This window comes from Hemiscyllium ocellatum, chromosome 7 (assembly GCF_020745735.1).
Source record: "Hemiscyllium ocellatum isolate sHemOce1 chromosome 7, sHemOce1.pat.X.cur, whole genome shotgun sequence".
In the NCBI taxonomy this organism is placed as follows: domain Eukaryota; kingdom Metazoa; phylum Chordata; class Chondrichthyes; order Orectolobiformes; family Hemiscylliidae; genus Hemiscyllium; species Hemiscyllium ocellatum.
This window is the reverse complement of record NC_083407.1, coordinates 59,691,565-59,711,119: the sequence shown is the minus strand read 5'-3', so window position 1 is coordinate 59,711,119 and position 19,555 is coordinate 59,691,565. Positions and strand designations below refer to the sequence as shown.

Here is a 19,555-nt window from a genome sequence, read left to right as displayed (position 1 = left end):
TAACGCCTTCTGCTCTATTGTATGCTGCTTTCCTCCTGGAAGGAGAGATTCAGCAGGTCAGGCAGCATCCAAAGAGCAGAAGAATCGACGTTTCAGGCATGAGCCTGACTTTCCTCATTCCTGAAGAAGGGCTCATGCCCGAAACATCGATTCTCCTGCTCTTTGGATGCTGCCTGATCTGCTGTGCTTTTCCAGCAATACATTTTTCAGCTCTGATCTCCAGCATCTGCAGTCCTCACTTTCTCCTGGAAGGAGAGAGGCAGGTTTACTTTCAAAAGTTGACTGGGGCAGATGTTTGCAAGTAAAGGGACAACTGGAAAATGGAAGCCTTCAAAAATGGGATAACATGAGTCCAGAGACCGTATATTTCTGTCAGTGTGAAGGACAAGGCTGGTAGGTCTAGGAAATGCTGGATGACTAGAGAAATTGAGGTATTGATCAAAAATAAGAAGGAAACATATGTCAGCTATAGACAGCAGAGATCAAGTGAATCCATAGAAGAGTATAAAAGCAGTACGAGTATACTTGAGGGAGATAAGGAGGACAAAAAGGGGACATGAGATAGCTCTGGCAAATAGGGTGAAGAAGAATCCAAAGGTATTCTACAAGTACATTTAAGGATAAAAGGGTAACTAGGGAGAGAATAGGACCCCTTAAAGATCTGCAAGGCCGTGTACGTGTGGAACTGCAGAAGATGAGGGGAGATATTAAACTTGTATTTTGCATCACTGTTTACTGTGGAGAAGGAAATGGAAGATGTAGAATGTGAGGAAGTAAATAGCGACACCTTGAAAAATGTCCATATTACAGAGGAGGAGTTGCTAGACGTCCTAAACGCATTAAGGTGGATAAACCTCAGAGACCTGATCGGGTATTCCCTAGAACTCTGTGGGAAGCTAGGGAAGTGATTGCTGGGCCTCTTGCTGAGATATTTGTATCATTAATAGCCTGGGGTAAGGGGCAGGAGGACTGGAGGTTGGCTAACGTGGTGCCACTATTTAAGAAAGGTGGTAAGGACAAGCCAGGGAACTATAGACCTATGAGCCTGACATCATTGGTGAGCAAGTTGTTGGAGGGAATCCTGAGGGAGAGGATTTACATGTATTTGGAAAGACAGGAAGAGATTAGGGATAGTCAGCATGGCTTTCTGCATGGGAAATCCTATTTCACTAACTTGATTGAGTTTTTTGAAGAAGTAACAAAGAGGATTGATGAGGGCAGATCGGTGGATGTGATCTATATGGACTTCAGTAAAGCTTTTGACACGGTTCCTAATGGTAGACTGGTTAGCAAGGTTAGATCACATAGAATACAGGGAGAACTAGCCACAGAACTGACTCGAAGGTAGAAGACAGAGAGTGGTGGTGGGGGTTGCTGTTCAGACTGGAGGCCTGTGACCAGTGGTTTGCCACAAGGATCGATGCTGAGTCCACTACTTTTCATTATTTATGTGAGTGAGTTGAATGTGAACAGAGGAGCTATGGTTAGTAAATATGCAGATGACACCAAACGTGGAGGTGTAGTGGACAGTGAAGAAGCTTCCCTCCAAGTACAACGGGATCCTGATCAGATGGGCCAATAGGCTGAGGAGTGGCAGATGGAGTTTAATTTAGATAAATGTGAGGTGCTGTATTTTGGAAAAGCAAAACAGGGCAGGACTTAAACGCTTAATGGTGAGGTCCAGGGAAGTGTTGCTGAACAAAGAGACCTTGGAGTGTTCCTTCATAGTTCCTTACAAGTGGCGTTGCAGGTAGAGTGGATAGTGAATGTGGTGTTTGGTATGCTTTCCTTTATTGGTCAGCACATTGAGTATAGGAGTCGTGATGTCACTTTGCAGCTGTATAGGGCATTGTTTAGGTCATGTCTGGAATGCTGTATGCAATTCTGGTCTCCCTGCCACAGGAAGGATGTTGTGAATGTTGAAGGAGTTCAGGAAAGGTTTACAAGGATGTTGCTAGGGTTGGAGGATTTGAGCTATAGATTGTGACTGTTTTCCCTGGAGCTTCGAAGGCTGAGGGGTGATCTTTTATAGAAGTTAATAAAATCATGTGTGGCATGCATAGGGTAAATCGACCAAAATCTTTTCCCCAGGGTGGGGGGAGTCCAAAACTAGAGGGCATAGGTTTAAGGCAAGAGGGGAAAGATTTAAGAGACTTAAAGGACAACATTTTCACACAGAGGGTGGTCCGTGTATGGAATGAGCTGCCAGAGGAAGTGGTGGAGGCTAGTGTAATTACAGCATTTAAAAGGCATCTGGATGGGTATATGAATAGGAAGGGTTTAGAGTGATATTGGCAAATGCTGGCAAGTGGGACTACATCAGTTTAGAATAGCTGGTTGGCCTGGACGAGTTGGATGAAAGGGCCAGTTTCTGAGTTGTGTATTGCTATGACTTTATTACAGGAATGAAAGCAAGTGGCGCAGCTATTACTGTTGGTACAGCTGGGGAAGTGTCCCATGTGAGCGATTAGGCAGCACAGAAGGCATGCGGGGTTAAGTGGTGTTGGGGTTGGGATTGGGATGAGTCAGACTGAGTGAGAAAAATAATGCAGGCATTAGAGCATGAGCATTGGTGGGAGGTGGGTACAGTAACTGTATAATTAACTTAAATATTTCTAAATATCTATGGATTTAATTTATCATAGTTGAGAAATTTGACAGCCCACAAATTTAACACTTAATTTTCAGTGCCAGAATAGTTCTTCAGAAATATTTCTGATCTAATGTGCCATTTAAAATGAATCTCAATTTTTTTCAAGGCTATTGATAGTGAAGTAATAATATGAAATGGCTAAATCCATATTAGTTCAAGTGATTTTGCATCAATTCCATTTGCAAAAATTTTTCTATACATTTTGGATGAAGTGAGGAATCTCTCTCAGCAACCAGAGCTTACATTGTATAACAGTGCAATTGTAAATCCCATAATGGGGTGGCACAATGGCTCAGTGGTTAGCACTGCTGCCTTACAACACCAGGGTCCCAGGTTTGATTCCAGCCTCAGGCAACTGTCTGTGTGGAGTTTGTACGTTCTCCCCATGTCTGTGTGGGTTTCCTCTGGGTGCTCCGGTTTCCTCCCACAGTCCAAAGATGTGCAGGTCAGCTGAATTGGTCTTGCTAAATTGCCCATAGTGTTAGGTGCATTAGTCAGAGAGGAAATGGGTCTGGGTTAGTTATTCTGCGGAGGGTCGGTGTGGACTTGTTGGGCCAAAGGCCTGCTTCCACACTGTAGGAAATCTAAGAAAGAAATGTAATAATATCAAGTAATGATGGCAAATGTTATTCTTCTAATAAAATATTCTTCTAATGAAAAACACCTATTTCTTTTTAAACGCTGGTGTTACAATTCTCTGTTCTTTTCCACTGTCAGTAGGCTTCTCATTGGTCACTATATTTCTGAACTCTTTTCAGCCGCAACTTGTGAAGTTGTGCCCTGTCTGCCAGAGTTCTAGTCATTAATATATAGCAAAACAGTCACCCTAATACTGACCATTAGGGGACTTGTATTCAGCCTAGAGAACAGTTCTCCAGTATTCCTCTCTGCTTTCTTTCTCTTAGCAAATTTTGTATTCGTGCTTTTAATCCAATGAGCTTTGGTGCTTACATGTGGTATTTCAGCAAACACTACTTGAAGTCTGTATGTACAAAAAAACCACTGAACTATCCTGTTACCTTCTCTAATTTCAAGGACCTTCTCTGTATCTATTGCTATTCTATCTTTATCACTGCTACTTCCCCTTTTTTTTTGCTACTTTTGCAACATATTTTTTCTGTACTTCTAGCCAATGTGAAATACATCAGTCATGTCATCTTCTGCTAAAAATGTTCTTTTAGCACTGTAATCAGCTTCACCATTCCTTTGCCGCTCTTTTGCTGTTTACGTATTTACAAAATACTTACGGTTTCTGTTTGATAGCAGCTGTTAATTGATACTCTTATTCTGTCCTGGATCCTATTTATCCCATTTTGGATCTCCTCTGCATTTTCTACATGAGCTTTGGTACTCAACAGAACTATGAACTTGAATTATTCATTCGCCCTCTGCTGTCCGAGGATTCGGGGTGGACCATTTAGGACCGGTGAGGAGACATTTCTTCACCCAAAGAGAGGTGAGAGCCTGTGGAATTCATGACTACAGGAAGTATTTATAGAATCATAGAGATGTACAGCACAGAATCAGACCCTTCAGTCCAACTGTCTATGCTGACCAAATATTCTAAACTAATCGTTTGTCCCAAATCCTTGTAAACCCTTCCTATTCGTATACCCACCCAAATGCCTTTTACATGTTGTAATTGTACCAGCCTCCACCACTTCCTTTGGTGGCACATTCCATACACTCACCACCCTCTGTGTGAAAATGTTGCCCATTGGGTCCCTTTTAAATTTTTCCCCTCAGGCCCTAAACCTTTGCCCACTTGTTCTGACTCTGCTACACCTCGGAAAATACCTTGTCTATTCAACTTATGCATGCCCCTCATGACTTGATAAACCTCTAAGGTCACTCCTCAACCTTCAATGCTCCAGGGAAAACAGCCCCAGCTTATTCAACTTCTCCCTATAGCTCAAACTGTCCAACGCTGGCAACATCCTTATAAATGTTTTCTGAACCCTTTCAAGTTTCACAACTTCCTTCCAATAGGAGGGAGACCAGGATTGCACAGAATATTCCAAAAGTGGTCTAACCAATGTCCTGTATAGCTGCAACATGACATCCCAACTCCTATACTCAATGCTCTGACCAATAAAGGAAAGCATACCAAATGCTGCCTTCACCATTCTGTTTACTTATGACTCCACTTTCAAGAAGCTATGAAGCTGTGCTGCAAGGTCTCTTTGTTCAGAAACACTCCCCAGGATCTTACCATTTAAGTGTATAAGTCCTGTCCTGATTTGGCTTTCCAAAATGCAGCACCTCACATTTATTTAAATTATATTTCATGTGCTATTCCTTCGCCCATTGGTCCATCTGATGTAGATCCCGTTGTAGTCTGAGGTTACCCTCTTCGCTGTTTATTACACTTCAGATATTGGTGTCATCTGCAAACTTACTAACTTTACCTCCTATGTTCACATCCAAATCATTTATGTAAACGAGAAAAAGCAATGGGCCCAGCACCGAACCTTGTGGCACACCACTAGTCACAGGCCTGCAGGCTAAAAGGCAACTCTCCACCGCCACCCTGTCTCCTACATTCGAGCTAGTTCTGTATCCCAATGGCTAGTTCTCCCTGTATTCCATGTGATCTAGCCTTGCTAACCAGTGTACCATGAGAACCCTTGGTGAACATTGATGCCAAAACATTGAATGTTTTCAAGAAGCAGCTAGATATAGCACTTGGGGTGAATAGGTTCAAAGATAATGGGGAGAAAACAGGATTAAGCTATTCAGTTGGCTGAACAGCCATGATAGTGCTGAATGGAGCATGCTCGAAGGGTTGAGTAGCCACTTCCTGCTCCTATCTTCTATGTCCCTGTTTCCAGGGCACTTTAGCTTACTCTTCATGCGAATGTGATAATCAGTACATAATACATTGTTATTATTCAAAATAAATATTTAATTAATACAAAATGGCAAGTGTTACATATTGATTTAAGTCAACATGTGATCATATTAGTGATTTTCTCACATTAACATGGCATCGTAGTCCATGTGGAAAATTTAATTTCTATTTTAGGATTTTGAACATTGGCTGATGTACTTCCCAAGATTTTTACCTCCCTAAAAGTCGTTGGGAATGTCAAGGGAAGGACAGATAATTGGATGAGTTGGTACCGGGGTGTGTCAGCTCTTTCCACCTTCCCTCCCCATGCCCCCACCATGGCCTTGCAGGAATTAAGTTCCTTCAACCTTCCCAACCTGCTGCCAATTAAGATATTTAAGTGGTCAATTAATAACCACTGGCAGACTGACATGCTTGTGGCAGGGGGTAATGTCTCACACTTAAAGGCATCTACTTGGGCAAAGGGAAAATCCCAGCCACAGCTTTTCAGCTGCAAGTGTCATGCTTAGTTATGTAATTCCAGGGGCTTGCTAATTGTTGTAGAGGTGTGAGTTTCAAACCGAATGCAATAACGAAAAATATTAGAGTTAGAGGTTGTTTTACAATTGCTTCCCGTAATTCGCTCATTCTAAACTGGCACAATTAGTACATAGTAAGTAACTTAAAAAGCCTTTAAGAAAATAATGACATACTACATATACATAAGCGACTATAAAAAGAAGTGCATTAAAGAAGGACGAAAAGGGTAAAAAGAGGTTGCTAGTGTTGATGATGTTTAGAATTTGTGTTCAGACTGAGAAAGTGACATCAGTGATGACCATTTTCACTTTTACCGACCATTGTCTGCATTCTGATGATTGGTTTGTTCCATCAAATGCCGGATGATAACATTAAGAAAATAACAAAGGATGACCATGCAGTGTACTCCCTTTGCGGAATCTATGTCATGAATTAATGTGGACATGTGTCAATGAATGAATGCTGCGTACATGCTTCTAGAATGGGAAGGTAAATTTGGACGGTTTTCAGAATTTAAAACAGACTCTGTTAGTGATTGGTGTCCTGGAAATAGCTAAACTGATCAGACCCCAAAACACCAGATTCAATCCTCGGAGTTTATGCTAGGTTGACAGGAATGATTGTGTTTACAATTAACTACACTGGTTTTGGTTTGGAGAGAACTCAGTGCTTTGTGCTTTCAATTACTTACATATTCTCCTCGCTCCTCTGGAAATTAGTGAGCAAAGCAGAATTTGACAAGATTGTGGTAATCATAATAATAGCCTGTTGACCTTGGCAATTGAAACTTCAGACTGTGTCCGTGAAAATGTACACCAGCAAGGATAAACAATTTAAAGAAAGCAGTTACAAGATTGGCTGGTGCCATCCAACACTTGAACTCTTTGTGAGAGATGTTTTGAGTGTGCTCTAGTTTATATTTTACATTGACATCATAGAGATATTGTTTGTTCTGGTGTTTTGTTCGCTTTGAAGCGAGAACTTGGAAGCACAACTGTTACCTAACTAATAGATGCATAACCATGAGAAAATATTGCTTCCTGAGAGAGAAAATCAAGCCAGAGCTTGAGAAATGGAAGCATCGGCTTGATAGATTGGATTTTGGTACTTTTTTTATGTCTGTTGCATTGATCTTAATTATTGGAAGCCATTTTAGATTTGAATAGGAGACTGAGTAGTTGTAAGCAATACAGTGCCTTAAACACACAGTCAATTATTCAAATTTAGTGGTTTCAAATTTCAAGTGGTCACATTAAACAAACTAATGTGCAAATATTTCTGTCACTTTAGGAAAGATTTCAAGTGAAAAATCCTCCACATACATACATTCTGAAATTGAAAGGTTATCTTGATCCAGCTGTAACCAGAAAGGTAAGGAATGCTTCTAAAAGCTGGAGTTACTCTATTGTAGTTTTTAGGTGATTTGTATTTCTTGATGAGTTCACATTCAATTGTTTTAACTTAAGTAATTGTTTCTTTCAAGTCCATGATGTTATCATGCAATAAATGCAATAAAGATTTTGGGTCTGAAGCCTCCTGGTGTCTGTTACCTAGTTGATTTCTTCTAACTAATTACCACTATTTGTTATGACTGTCGCTTTGAAGTACTGGAGGGAAATAACTTAACTAAGATTTTAGATAACATTGTATTGATGTTGACACACATTACGTACTCCATATTTACACAGAGCAGCTGAATTCCATCTGGCTGTTTTTCTATTTGTTCATGGGATGTAAGTGTCACTGGCTAGGTCACCATTTATTGTCTACCCAACTACATCATTGGGTCTAGAGTCACATGTAGGATAGCTGATTTCCTTCCGTAAAAGATATGACTGAACCAGATGGATTTTTACCATGTTAAAAATCACACAACACCAGGTTATAGTCCAACGGGTTTAATTGGAAGCCCTAGCTTTCGGAGCGCCGCTCCTTCATCAGGTGGTTGTGGAGGACACAATTGTAAGGCACAGAATTTATAGCAAAAGTTTACAGTGTGATGTAACTGAAATTATATATTGAAAAATACCTTGATTGTTTGCTGAGTCTTTCATCTGTTCGAATAGTGTCATGGTATTCGAACAGATGAAAGTCTCAACAAACAGTCAAGGTATTTTTCAATATATAATTCCAGTTACATCACACTGTAAATTTCTGCTATAAATTCTGTGCCTTACAATTGTGTCCTCCACAACTACCTGATGAAGGAGCGGCGCTCCGAAAGCTAGGGCTTCCAATTAAACCCGTTGGACTACAACCTGGTGTTGTGTGATTTTTAACTTTGTAAACCCCAGTTCAACACCAGTATCTCCAAATCCCGATTTTACCATGATCGGGTATGATTTCATGTTTGGCACTGGGCTAATTCCAGAATTTTACTGAATTTTAATTTCACCCTCTTCTCCCATGCCTCAGTGTTCTCAAGGTCTGGAGTTCTTGATTGCTGGTCCACTGATCTAACCACTACACCAGCACCTCCTTTGTGGGTAAAGAAGGAAGTGACAATACTGCTTTTGATGTGGACCAAACGGCTGTTTGTGAAACTGAGAAATGTCAATTTTCTTTTTGAGAGGAAAATGGTCTTTCATTATATAATTATCTGATTCAAATTAGTTGGAAATGCAATAACTCTGAAACTAGTTATAATGCAGACACAAATAGCAACCACTTTCCACATGCATTTACCTGACCATAGATGTAAGTGATACTCTTAAGACTTTTTTTTGTTTCCAAAGCCAGCCAGCACCATGGTGGAAGGGATACAACTAACATCCATCCTCAAAATCCTTAGCTTAAAGTGCAGTATCTCAAGATTTATTGGATGATTTTCAAAGGCATAATGAATACTGGAGAACCTCCATATAAATATCTTTTTTTCCCACACACTCCAGCTAGAGAAAGCATATGAAAACAATAAAGCTGGAATTAGCAATGTGCTGTGAGATTGTGATTTTTGAAGTGGGAGAGTACAAGATTGTGATCTCTCATGCAAAACTCTCAAAGACTACAAGAGATTTAATAACCTGATTTTGTGGGATGTGGTCTTGATACATCAGCTCCTGCAACTATATTTTCCCACTAGAAACATGGTAAAAGTAATCTCAGTTTGTATATATTCAAAAATTAGCGATTGCATCATTGATTGTGATTACTATGCAATGGACTCTGAAATGTTTACTACATAAAATCAAAAATTTAATGCACGTCCAGAAATTATGAAGTTTGTTAAATAACTTTTATGCACATCCGCTTTCAGCATCAGAACATTGAAAGTGAAATGCTCTGCTTTTTGTCTGAAGTCATAGAGTCATACAGCATAGAAACAGACCCTTTGGTCCAACCAGTCCATGACACCCATGTTCTGAAACTAAATTAGTCCCACCTGCCTGTGTTTGGTCCATATCCCTCCAAACCTTTCTTATTCATGTCCTTAAACAAATGTCTTTTAAATGTTGTAACTGTACCTGCACCACCACTTCCTCCGGAAGTTCATTCCAGACACTAACCATTCTTAGTGTTTTTTAAAAAAAAATGTTCCGCATGTTTGTAAAAGCTTTTTAGAAACTTTCTCCTTTCACCTTAAAAATATGCACCTAGTTTTGAATACTCCCCTCCCCCACCTTACGGAAACGACCTTTCCTATTCACCTTATCTAATGCCCTCATGAATTTACAATCCTAAGTGAGGTCACCTCTCAACCTCCTATGTTCCAGTGAAACAAGCCGAAACAGTTCGTTCCGTGTTCTAAAAATATTCTGTTTAATCAGCCCAGATGTTCTTGCATTTTGTGTGGATTTTTGTATCATTAGCTGATGGCAGAACTGCACTAAGCAGTTTTTTCCAGCATGAATAATCCTGGCTTTGTATTCACCTGTACCTCCACACACATCATCTATTGCATCCGCTGCACCCGATGTGGTCTCCTCTACATTGGGGAGACGGGCCGCTTACTTGCGGAACGCTTCAGAGAACACCTCAGGGATGCCCGGACCAACCAACCCAACCACCCCGTGGCTCAACACTTTAACTCTCCCTCCCACTCCACCGAGGACATGCAGGTCCTTGGACTCCTCCACCGGCAAAACATAACAACACGACGGTTGGAGGAAGAGCGCCTCATCTTCCGCCTGGGGACCCTCCAACCACAAGGGATGAACTCCGATTTCTCCAGTTTCCTCATTTCCCCTCCCCCCACTTTGTCTCAGTCGGTTCCCTCAACTCAGCACCGCCCTCCTAACCTGCAATCTTCTTCCTAACCTCTCCGCCCCCACCCCACTCTGGCCTATCACCCTCACCTTGACCTCCTTCCACCTATCACATCTCCATCGCCCCTCCCCCAAGTCCCTCCTCCCTACCTTTTATCTTAGCCTGCCTGGCATCCTCTCCTCATTCCTGATGAAGGGCTTATGCCCGAAACGTCGAATTTCCTATTCCTTGGATGCTGCCTGACCTGCTGTGCTTTAACCAGCAACACATTTTCAACTGTGATCTCCAGCATCTGCAGACCTCATTTTTTACCCTTTGTATTCTTTTGGTTTTGAACATGCCTTCATTTCAACACAACACTGATGCATGACGCCACCTTATAAGTCAGTCAGACAGGAATAAGACAGAGCATATAAGGAAGTGTGACCTTTCTTCCTATTTTGGATGAGTTTCATAGAACATAGAACAGTCCAGCACAGTTCAGGCCCTTTGGCCATCGATGTTGTGCTGACCTTTTTATCCTACTGTAAGATCAAACTAACCTACATACCCTTTATTTTACTATCATCCCTATGCCTGTCCAAGAGTCACTTAAATGTCCCTAATATATATGACTCTACTATCACTGCCGACAGCGCATTCCATGCATCCACTCTTTACACTCTGTGTAAAGAACCTACCTCTGACATTGCCGTTAAACCTACCTTCATTCACTTTAAAATTACGACCCTCATGATAGCCATCTCCGCCCTGGGAAAATGACTCTGACTCTGGCTGGCCATTCAATCTACGCCTCTCGTCATCTTGTACACCTCTATCAAGTCACCTCCCATCCTCCTTCACTCCAATGAGAATAGCCCTAGCTCCCTCAACCTTTCTTCATAAGACATGACCTGGTAAAATTCCTCTTCACCCTCTCTAAATCTTCCACATCCTTCCTATAATCAGGCAACTAGAACTGAACACCATATCCCATCTGTGGTCTACCCAGGGTTTTATAGTGCTGTACCATAACCTCATAAAGTCAATGCTCCGCTAATGAAAGTAAACGCATCATATGCCTTCTTAACAACTCTATCAACTTGGTGGAAACATTGAGTGTTTCTCTATGGTCCTTCTGTTTCTCTATGCTGCCAAGAATCCTGTCTTTAACCCAGTAAACTGCGTTCAAATTCAACTTTCCAAAATGAACAACTTCATACTTTCCCAGGTTGACCTCCATCTGCCACTTCTTAGCCCAGCTCTGTATCCAGTCAATGTCCCGTAGCAACCTACAGTAGCGCTCCACACCTCCACCAACCTTTGTGTCATCGTCAAACTTACTAACCACCTTTCATATTATGGTTTTACTGCCAGAGTAAATGCTATTGCTTGGCACTTGGAAAAATTCATGAAAAAGCATGGGCATTGTGGACTTTAACACTTTCATCAAATAATGAAAAATAAATTCTACAGAATTCAATTGACTTTTTTTAAGAACAGAGTATGAATTGGTAGCACTTACAGAAGCATTCTGTCTGCTGGATTACAACACATGCTCAAGTGAGTTTGCTTTAAATTGTTCTTGTCTTGCTATGCACAGCCTGAATCAATAACTATAACTACGAAACAACATATGGGAATGCTGAGGTCAACAAAATTGCTTAGGCTTTGTAAGAAATTTACCATGTATTTTGCAACTAAGTGCTTTATATATGGAAATCATATGCCATCAGGAGAATTTGCAAGATGGTACCTCTCAAAAGTCAAAATGACTATATAAGTTTGCTGTTAGTTGTATGCACAATACTTTCTGATGTGTAGTGTAACGTGCTTGATCATATTTTTGATCTGTGGAGATTAATATAGTGTTTTTACATATAATCCTAAAGTAGAGCAGACATTTTGTTACATTTTCAAAATTAACTGTCAATAAAGTACTTTTCTCTCATATTGTATTTCATGTTTCAGTAGAAATGTCATATTGTTTTGATAATCAGAAATGAATGCATTTGTTGGTCATTTGAAATCCGTTTTCTGATATTAAGTTGGGATCGAATGGACATTGAACATAGAGACATAGAGATGTACAGCATGGAAACAGACCCTTCGGTCCAACCCGTCCATGCCAACCAGATATCCCAACCCAATTTAGTCCCACCTGCCAGCACCCGAGCCATATCCCTCCAAACCCTTCCTATTCATATACCCATCCAAATGCCTTTTAAATGTTGCAATTGTACCGGCCTCCACCACTTCCTCTGGCAGCTCCTTTCATACACGTAACACCCTCTGTGTGAAAGAGTTGCCCCTGAGGTCTCTTTTATATCTTTCCCCTCTCACCCTAAACCCATGCCTTCTAGTTCTGGACTCCCTGACCCCAGGGAAAAGACTTTGCCTATTTATCCTATCCATGCCCTTCATAATTTTGTAAATCTCTATAAGGTCACCCCTCAGCCTCCGACACTCCAGGGAAAACAGTCTCAGCCTGTTCAGCCTCTCTCTATAGCTCAAATCCTCCAACCCTGGCAACATCCTTGTAAGTCGTTTCTGAACTCTTTCAAGTTTCACAACATCTTTCCAATAGGAAGGAGACCAGAATTGCAAGCAATATTCCAACAGTGGTCTAATTAATGTCCTGTACAACAGCACCGTGACCTCCCAACTCATGCACACAATACTCTGACCAATAAAGCATGATAAATTTGTTTGGTTATGAATCACCTTTGGACATTTAACTGCTGTATGGAATTTAAAATTAAGATCATTGCATTTTCTATTTTTTTGTCAGGAAAATACAGCTGTTTAATATTGCTGCTGTTCTTTGTGGCTGTAGGGCACCCTATGGTATTGCCACTGTCAGATGCTAAGCATGGATACAAACCAGTGGTTTGGTACACCCCTTTGTATCTTTGTTGTTGCAATGAAGAATAATCCACAACACAGAAAACAAATAGAGTGTGAAGATCAATTGTAGCCCACTCAAAATTTGTATCTGCAATTTCCTTAAAGCATATTCAGCTCAATAAAAAGAAAGAAATGTGAAGAAGAAATACTAACTTTTAAGATACGCTGAAAAAGCCGTCACATTTCTACACAAAGCCTTCCACTTCTCTTCCTAAATTTAGGAAATTTTGGTGTCGTCTTTTACCATATATAGAATGCAAAACCAAGAAACCTTCTGCATTCTTGGCATGACTTACACTCTACAGGCACCACAATACCGACCATCTGTCTCTGTGGACCCTGCAGGGTTGTAGTTTTCTTTGGGTGTTAAGTGGTTAAAATAGATCTGGTTCAGCACAATTGTGTGGGTACTTTATAGAGGAGGAGGAACAGGTGACTGTTTAAGGTGCTGTTTATCAGTAACATTATACTTCTTTTTATGTTTAACACAACAGGACCTTTCAAACTCCGTTAAGTGTGTGTGTCAGAGTCATATATTTGACAGCTAGACGTTCTGTGAGGTTACTGAACAGTTTAATATCTGTCTTGATCGTTTGTCTTCATTAGAAACTTCTTCATTTAAATGTTTACAGAAGTTCAGAAGAAGAGTGCAAGAATCAACTCAGGTACTGCGAGAACTGGAGATTTCTCTAAGAACGAACTATATTGGGTAAGTTTGAGTATCTTGCAAAAGGGCCACACTCTGCTAACTCACCCGGTGAATGAGTTGAATTATATTCAAATATTTCAATACATACATTAAAATTCACACCTAAACAATTTTTTTTATAAGCAAGTGAAAGTAACTATAATGAACCAGTTAGAACAAATTGATGCTTTTGTAGAAAGTCTCAGACACAGGTGTGTTTCCCATGTTCACAAATAAATGTCCAATCTATGTTTTACAATAGTGCTTTGTCAGGAAAAAGGAAAATGCAAAGATTTTCAGTCCTGGTTAATTTTACACAACAGGGAGCAGGTCTTCTGCCCATTACCAGTGTGTGGGCTTTCCCAAATAATAAGAGTAAAAGAGAAGAAAATACATTTTTTGTAAGATCCTAAGGACTGTCCTATAGAACGTGATTTCCGAGATCCACTGTCTATACATTCTGGAGACAAATGTAATCTAAAGCTGACAGCGGTTCTTATGTTCACAGGCAAACAACAAAGGCTTTTGTAGTCTTGGGAGCTGCACAAATGCATGAAGAGCTGTTGATGGCAAGAAAAAGAGAACTGATCAGTGATAAGATGAAATAGTGCACCAGGACAGAAACTCAATAGCTACATGATGAAATAATATAATCCTGAAGACTGAGCAGCTTGAAAAGCCTCTTGAAAGATTACATTGGTTTCAGATAATTATTTATTGCTTTACAAATACAAATAAGAAGGCAAAGACTGCTGTATGAAAATATCAAGAGAAACAATTACATATGTTGGACAGAATCTCTTGGTTCTGGATGGTAGTGGGCCAAGACCTCATCATTTTCCCACTTTTGTCCAAATTGAACAGTTAGTACAGTGCAAAACTTTGAGTTTAAAGCAAATGTTTGATTGTTGTGGTACAGTGGAGGATATGTAGTTTGTGTCTGACTTTTGATGCTTAATCTGTGATGATTGGAGATACCTGATGAAATAAGTATAAAATAGACTTGTATATTAAAGACTTTGGAAATTATTGGTACAATTAGTCAGTCAACAAGGATTTATGAAGGAGAGCTCAAGTTTTGTATTATTGAACTTTTTGAAGATGTTGTTCTTCTATCTGTAATACAAGTATCAGTGGATGTGGTGTATTTGGATTTTCAGAAGCCTTTCGATGTCTGTAGAATCCATAACACCCCTGCAACGTGGAAACAGGCCATTCGGCCCAACAAGTCCATACCGACTGTTTGAAGAGCATCTCACCCGGACTCACCCCTCACTCTATCCCTGTAACCCTGCATTTCCCATGGTTAATTCACCTCCTCTATATATCCCTGAACACTATGGGCAATTTAGTATGGCCAGTCCACCTAACCTGCACATTTTTGGACTGTGAGAAGAAACTGGAGCACCCAGAAGAAACCCATGCAGATACAGGGAGAATGTGCAAACTCCACATAGACGGGTGACCGAGGCAAAAATTGAACCTGGGTCCCTGGTGCTGTGAGGGAGCAGTCCCTATCACTGAGCTATCCTGCTAACCCAGTTCCAACCATGAAGCTGGTAAACAAAATTAGAACACAAGGGATTAGGGTTAATACATTAGAATGTATTGAGAATCCATTAACAGAGAAAGTCAAGAATAGGAATAAACAGTTCATTCTCAGGTTGTTAATCGTGAGATCTTGCAAGGAGATCTCACTGCTTGCTAGGGCCATAATTGTACACAATCAACGTAAATGAGTTATTAGAGGGGACCATTTATAACATTTAAAATTTGCTGGTGACATAAAACTAAGTGGGAATTAAAATAGTGAGGAAGCTACAAGAAGACTTCAGTGGACTTGGATGGGCTAAGTGAATGGACAAGAACATCATAAATGGAGTATCATGTGAATAAGTCTGATGTTTGTTGCTTAAATGGTGAGAGGTTGGGAAGTGTTGGTGTCCAAAGGGACATAGGTGTCCTTGTACATGTGTCACGAAAAGCTGATACGCAGATGCCACGATGAATTAAGAAGGGAAATGATATATTTACTTTCATCTCAAGAAGACTTGACAACAGATGTAAAGATGTCTTACTGCAATTGTATAGTGCATTGGTGAGACTGCAGCTAGTGCATTATGTAAAATTCTAGTCGTCTTATCTAAGGAAGAATCTATTTCCCACGGTTGCTGCAATGAAGCCTCATCAGATTAATATCTGAGATGACGGGATTGTTTAATGAGGAGAGATTAAGGAAAATGGGATTAAATTTTCTAAAGTGCTGATGGATGAGAGATAATCAAGTTGAAGCATAGAAAATTGTCTCCAAAGCATGGGACAGGATAAGTATGAATACGATTATTTTCTTTGACTGGTGAGTCTAGAACCAGAAGGTATTATCTCTAATTAAAGAGTAGTCCATTGAAGACCGAGATGAGGAGGAATTTCATTTTTAGGAGTGGTGAATCTTTGGAATCCTAGAGGGCTATCAAAGGTTAGAAATTCGATCACTGAACATGTTCAAGACTAGAAATGATGCTGGGTTCTCTTTACATCTCGGAGTGTGGAGATGCTGCAAGGAAATGGCACTGAGGTAGATGATTTGATATTACCTAATTGAAGAGCGGAGCAGACTGTAGGGGCTTAGTAGTCCACTTCTGTTCCTATGTTCCTCTACATTGAGACTTTTGTCCATATTATTTTTTGTCCATAAATCAACAAGCAAATTTACAATGTAAGGATACGTGGACTGATCCAGTGGAATCATGCTTTGTGGCATTATTCTAGTCAGGTGTGAAATGTTTACACCACCACAAACTCTGATTACAAGGGAGACATTGTTAGACATCCAAGTTGTCACTACCATGAAGCGTCTACATGGCTTGCAGTAACTAACTTAATAATAAAACCTGATTGGTCCTATAAATTCTGGTCCACAGAATGAAATAATGGACAGATGAAAAAGAAACTGTTCAAAGCCAAGCTGTGTTGAGAGCTCCCATCTGAGATTTTTAACTTAGCCAGCTGAATCTGTGCAGGGTGTTTGATCTTGAAATTGTGGTAGAAGAACTTTCTTTACAAAACTGTTTTTTTTACTAAGGAACTCATCATTCCCTAGGAAAAGGGCAGAACTGGCCTGGACCAAAGGACTGCATGAATTCAACTCCAGGTGGAAAATCAAATGTGGTGTTTTGGGCTTTCTTTATCTGTCTCACTGAAAAAGCAATAATATTTTGCCAGGTAGAAAGCAAATAGCAAATCTCTAGGGCATAGATTATCTAGTATTGCTCGGTAAAGCATTTATTTGATCTTGATACAGGATGTACTTTGGAACAAACAAGGGTAATAATCTACCCAAAAAAAATGTGCAACAGTATCAGATTCAGGTATCCAATGGCTTGTCACATCACTAATTTAAAAAAAATGTGGGACCAGCCAAATCAATGTCACTGATTCTTTTCAAGTTCCTTATATTGTTATGTTGAAGGTTGTACATGTGTTTGAACTACACGTCAGAGTCCTGGGGCAGTGAATAGTTCTGGACTCAAGTTTGCCAGTGAGCTGGTGGTACAATGCAAATATGCAGTATTTTGGCATGTCCAGTGTATATATAGACATCGATTTGATGGCAGTTACCTCTTTGGGATTACGTCCAAGAATTAGTTGTAGTAAAACACAGCAGAGCATGAAGGTCATTCCAGACCGAATCACCTTCGACATGAACTTAAGAATCACTGATCTGTCATTGTAAATATGTCACCATTTAGGATTGTTACGGTGGAGTAGTTCACAAAAGCCCAGGCTCAAAACAATTCAAATAATAATTCATAATTATACAGTACATAAGTCTTGTACTGTCATACTTTTGAGCACTACTGGATAATACAAGGTCCTTGTGAAGGACTTTTTGGCTAATGTATCAGGATCATTTCCAATGTTCCAGCAGGATACAGTTTCTTCAATTCCGCTTTGTATAACTTGGCTCCATGCGAATTATTTAATTGTGTTCACTACCGATTTACTTCCTCAGTTCCATTTCCTTTTTTTCTTCATTTCCAACAGCAGCAGTGTCCTTCTGTAACACAAGAATTTTACAGCAAAGCCTTGCTCTTACATCACAGCTTCAATATAGAAAGGTTTCCCGTGGCTCGCAGACAGCAGAAAGCTTTGCTGAGCCAACGTCTCAAAAATATGTGCAAATAGTTGTTTCAACAGCCTAAAAGAGGAAGAGGAAAGCTTAGACAAGAAATTCCAATGCATTGTTACTTAGGGCATGTGAGTGGGAAGAGGATTTGATTTGGTATGCAAGCAGAAGGTGTGGAAGCTGCAGAGCCATTGAACAGATGGCCTGTATTTTGGGATGAGGAAATACATAAGCTACTAATTGTCTGAAGTGAGCCTTGAGGGAACTGACGATAGTGTTAATAGTGGAGAACTGATGCTGGAGATTATCTATGCTCTGCAGAGTAATCCTAGAGTGATTGAGCACTATTAGGCTTTAGTCAATGTGGTGCTTCCTGATCTGATAGACTGAACCATGTCTGGTGTCACAATCTGTGTCATTAGATTTTACAAAGCAAGCGAGCGAGCAACCATATCAAGGGAAATTGTAGGCATCAGGTCACCCACATCAAGCTGTCGGTTAGTGGGCTAGTCAGGAGTCAACCGCATTCTCGCAGATCACTCTTTTGTTAACTTAAGGTCTGTGCGAGGTAGCAATTCTGGCTTCCCCAATAGACTATATTTCCTGCGAAGGCAGCCAGGTGTGATTATGCTCTGTTCTGATCTTTCATCTTCTGACCATCTATGTTACACTATTCATGTTGGACAATAAAGGCATTCAGTGGTTGGACAGCTGCTGTGTACCAACCTCTAAGCTTTTCAGTTTGGGTAATCAGGGAGTAGACATGGCCTGGCTCCTAAAGTCAACTGAGCCTCCCTGCTGCCACTTACAGAAAAGGCTCACTGCTCACTTGTTCTCATTCCCACTTTAACTTAAGGTCATGTTACCTGTGATCCTGATTAGAATCTGCACAGCTGGAGGCAGCTGGTCTGTGACTCCAGATGTTTTATGTATAAATTAGTTTGGATGGCTTCTTCATCACAAAATCCTACAAATACTGTTTTAACTATAAACTGTTAGTTTTGTCTTTTGGTGACTTTATAATATGCTCTCTGTAATATCATTTTCTATCCATGGGCCTTGTCATTTTGGGGTTTTGAAGGTGATCAGCTCTGTGCTGCCAGATCGATGCTGATAGGAATCAAAGTATGACATGTTAAAACCAATTCTTTGTTTTCCTCTCTCACTGTGGGCGAAGGGGAAGGGGGTAGAGCACGTTGTGCTCCGCTCAATCTCTTCCATCTCCCCTTAAACCCATTTCAAACAGGGTATGCAGCATGTGGGGAGTGGGTGTGGGTTTAAAACTAGTTAGCTACTCTGTCAATAAATATATCAATCCCATCACTAAGTGGGCATCCTGCCTCAACAGTGTTGCTTGGAATAAATTGGAACATTAGTAAACTCAATCAAAGAACATTAACAGAAACAATTCAGCAGTGCATTCATTATGCTTTGAGTATCTGCATCATTAGCTGAAACATCAAGATTGTTGTTAAATGTATGATACCAGTACTTTTTTTTTGTAATGTGAGCACCATCTTGTGAAAAGTAAAGGCAAATCTGTCTCCCACTCTCAGAAAACTAATTTCCTTTATTGTCTGAGGGTAAAGCTCCCACCTAACCATGTTGGAATTTCACTTCGGCAAA

General features: G+C 40.3%; 1 protein-coding gene across 7 annotated transcripts in view; it reads left to right on the top strand.

The window, feature by feature from the left end:
- LOC132817097 (formin-like protein 2) overlaps window positions 1-19,555 on the top strand; it is a 266,557-nt gene that overhangs the window by 170,547 nt on the left and 76,455 nt on the right. For all 7 annotated transcript variants that reach the window (XR_009644853.1, XR_009644854.1, XM_060827241.1 and 4 more), the window contains exons 3-4: window positions 7,314-7,394; window positions 13,748-13,824. Coding sequence is in view for 5 of the 7 variants with exons in the window: in XM_060827241.1 (XP_060683224.1) it covers window positions 7,314-7,394; window positions 13,748-13,824 (158 nt within the window). In the remaining 2 variants the exon portion in view is untranslated. The remainder of the gene's footprint in view (window positions 1-7,313; window positions 7,395-13,747; window positions 13,825-19,555) is intronic.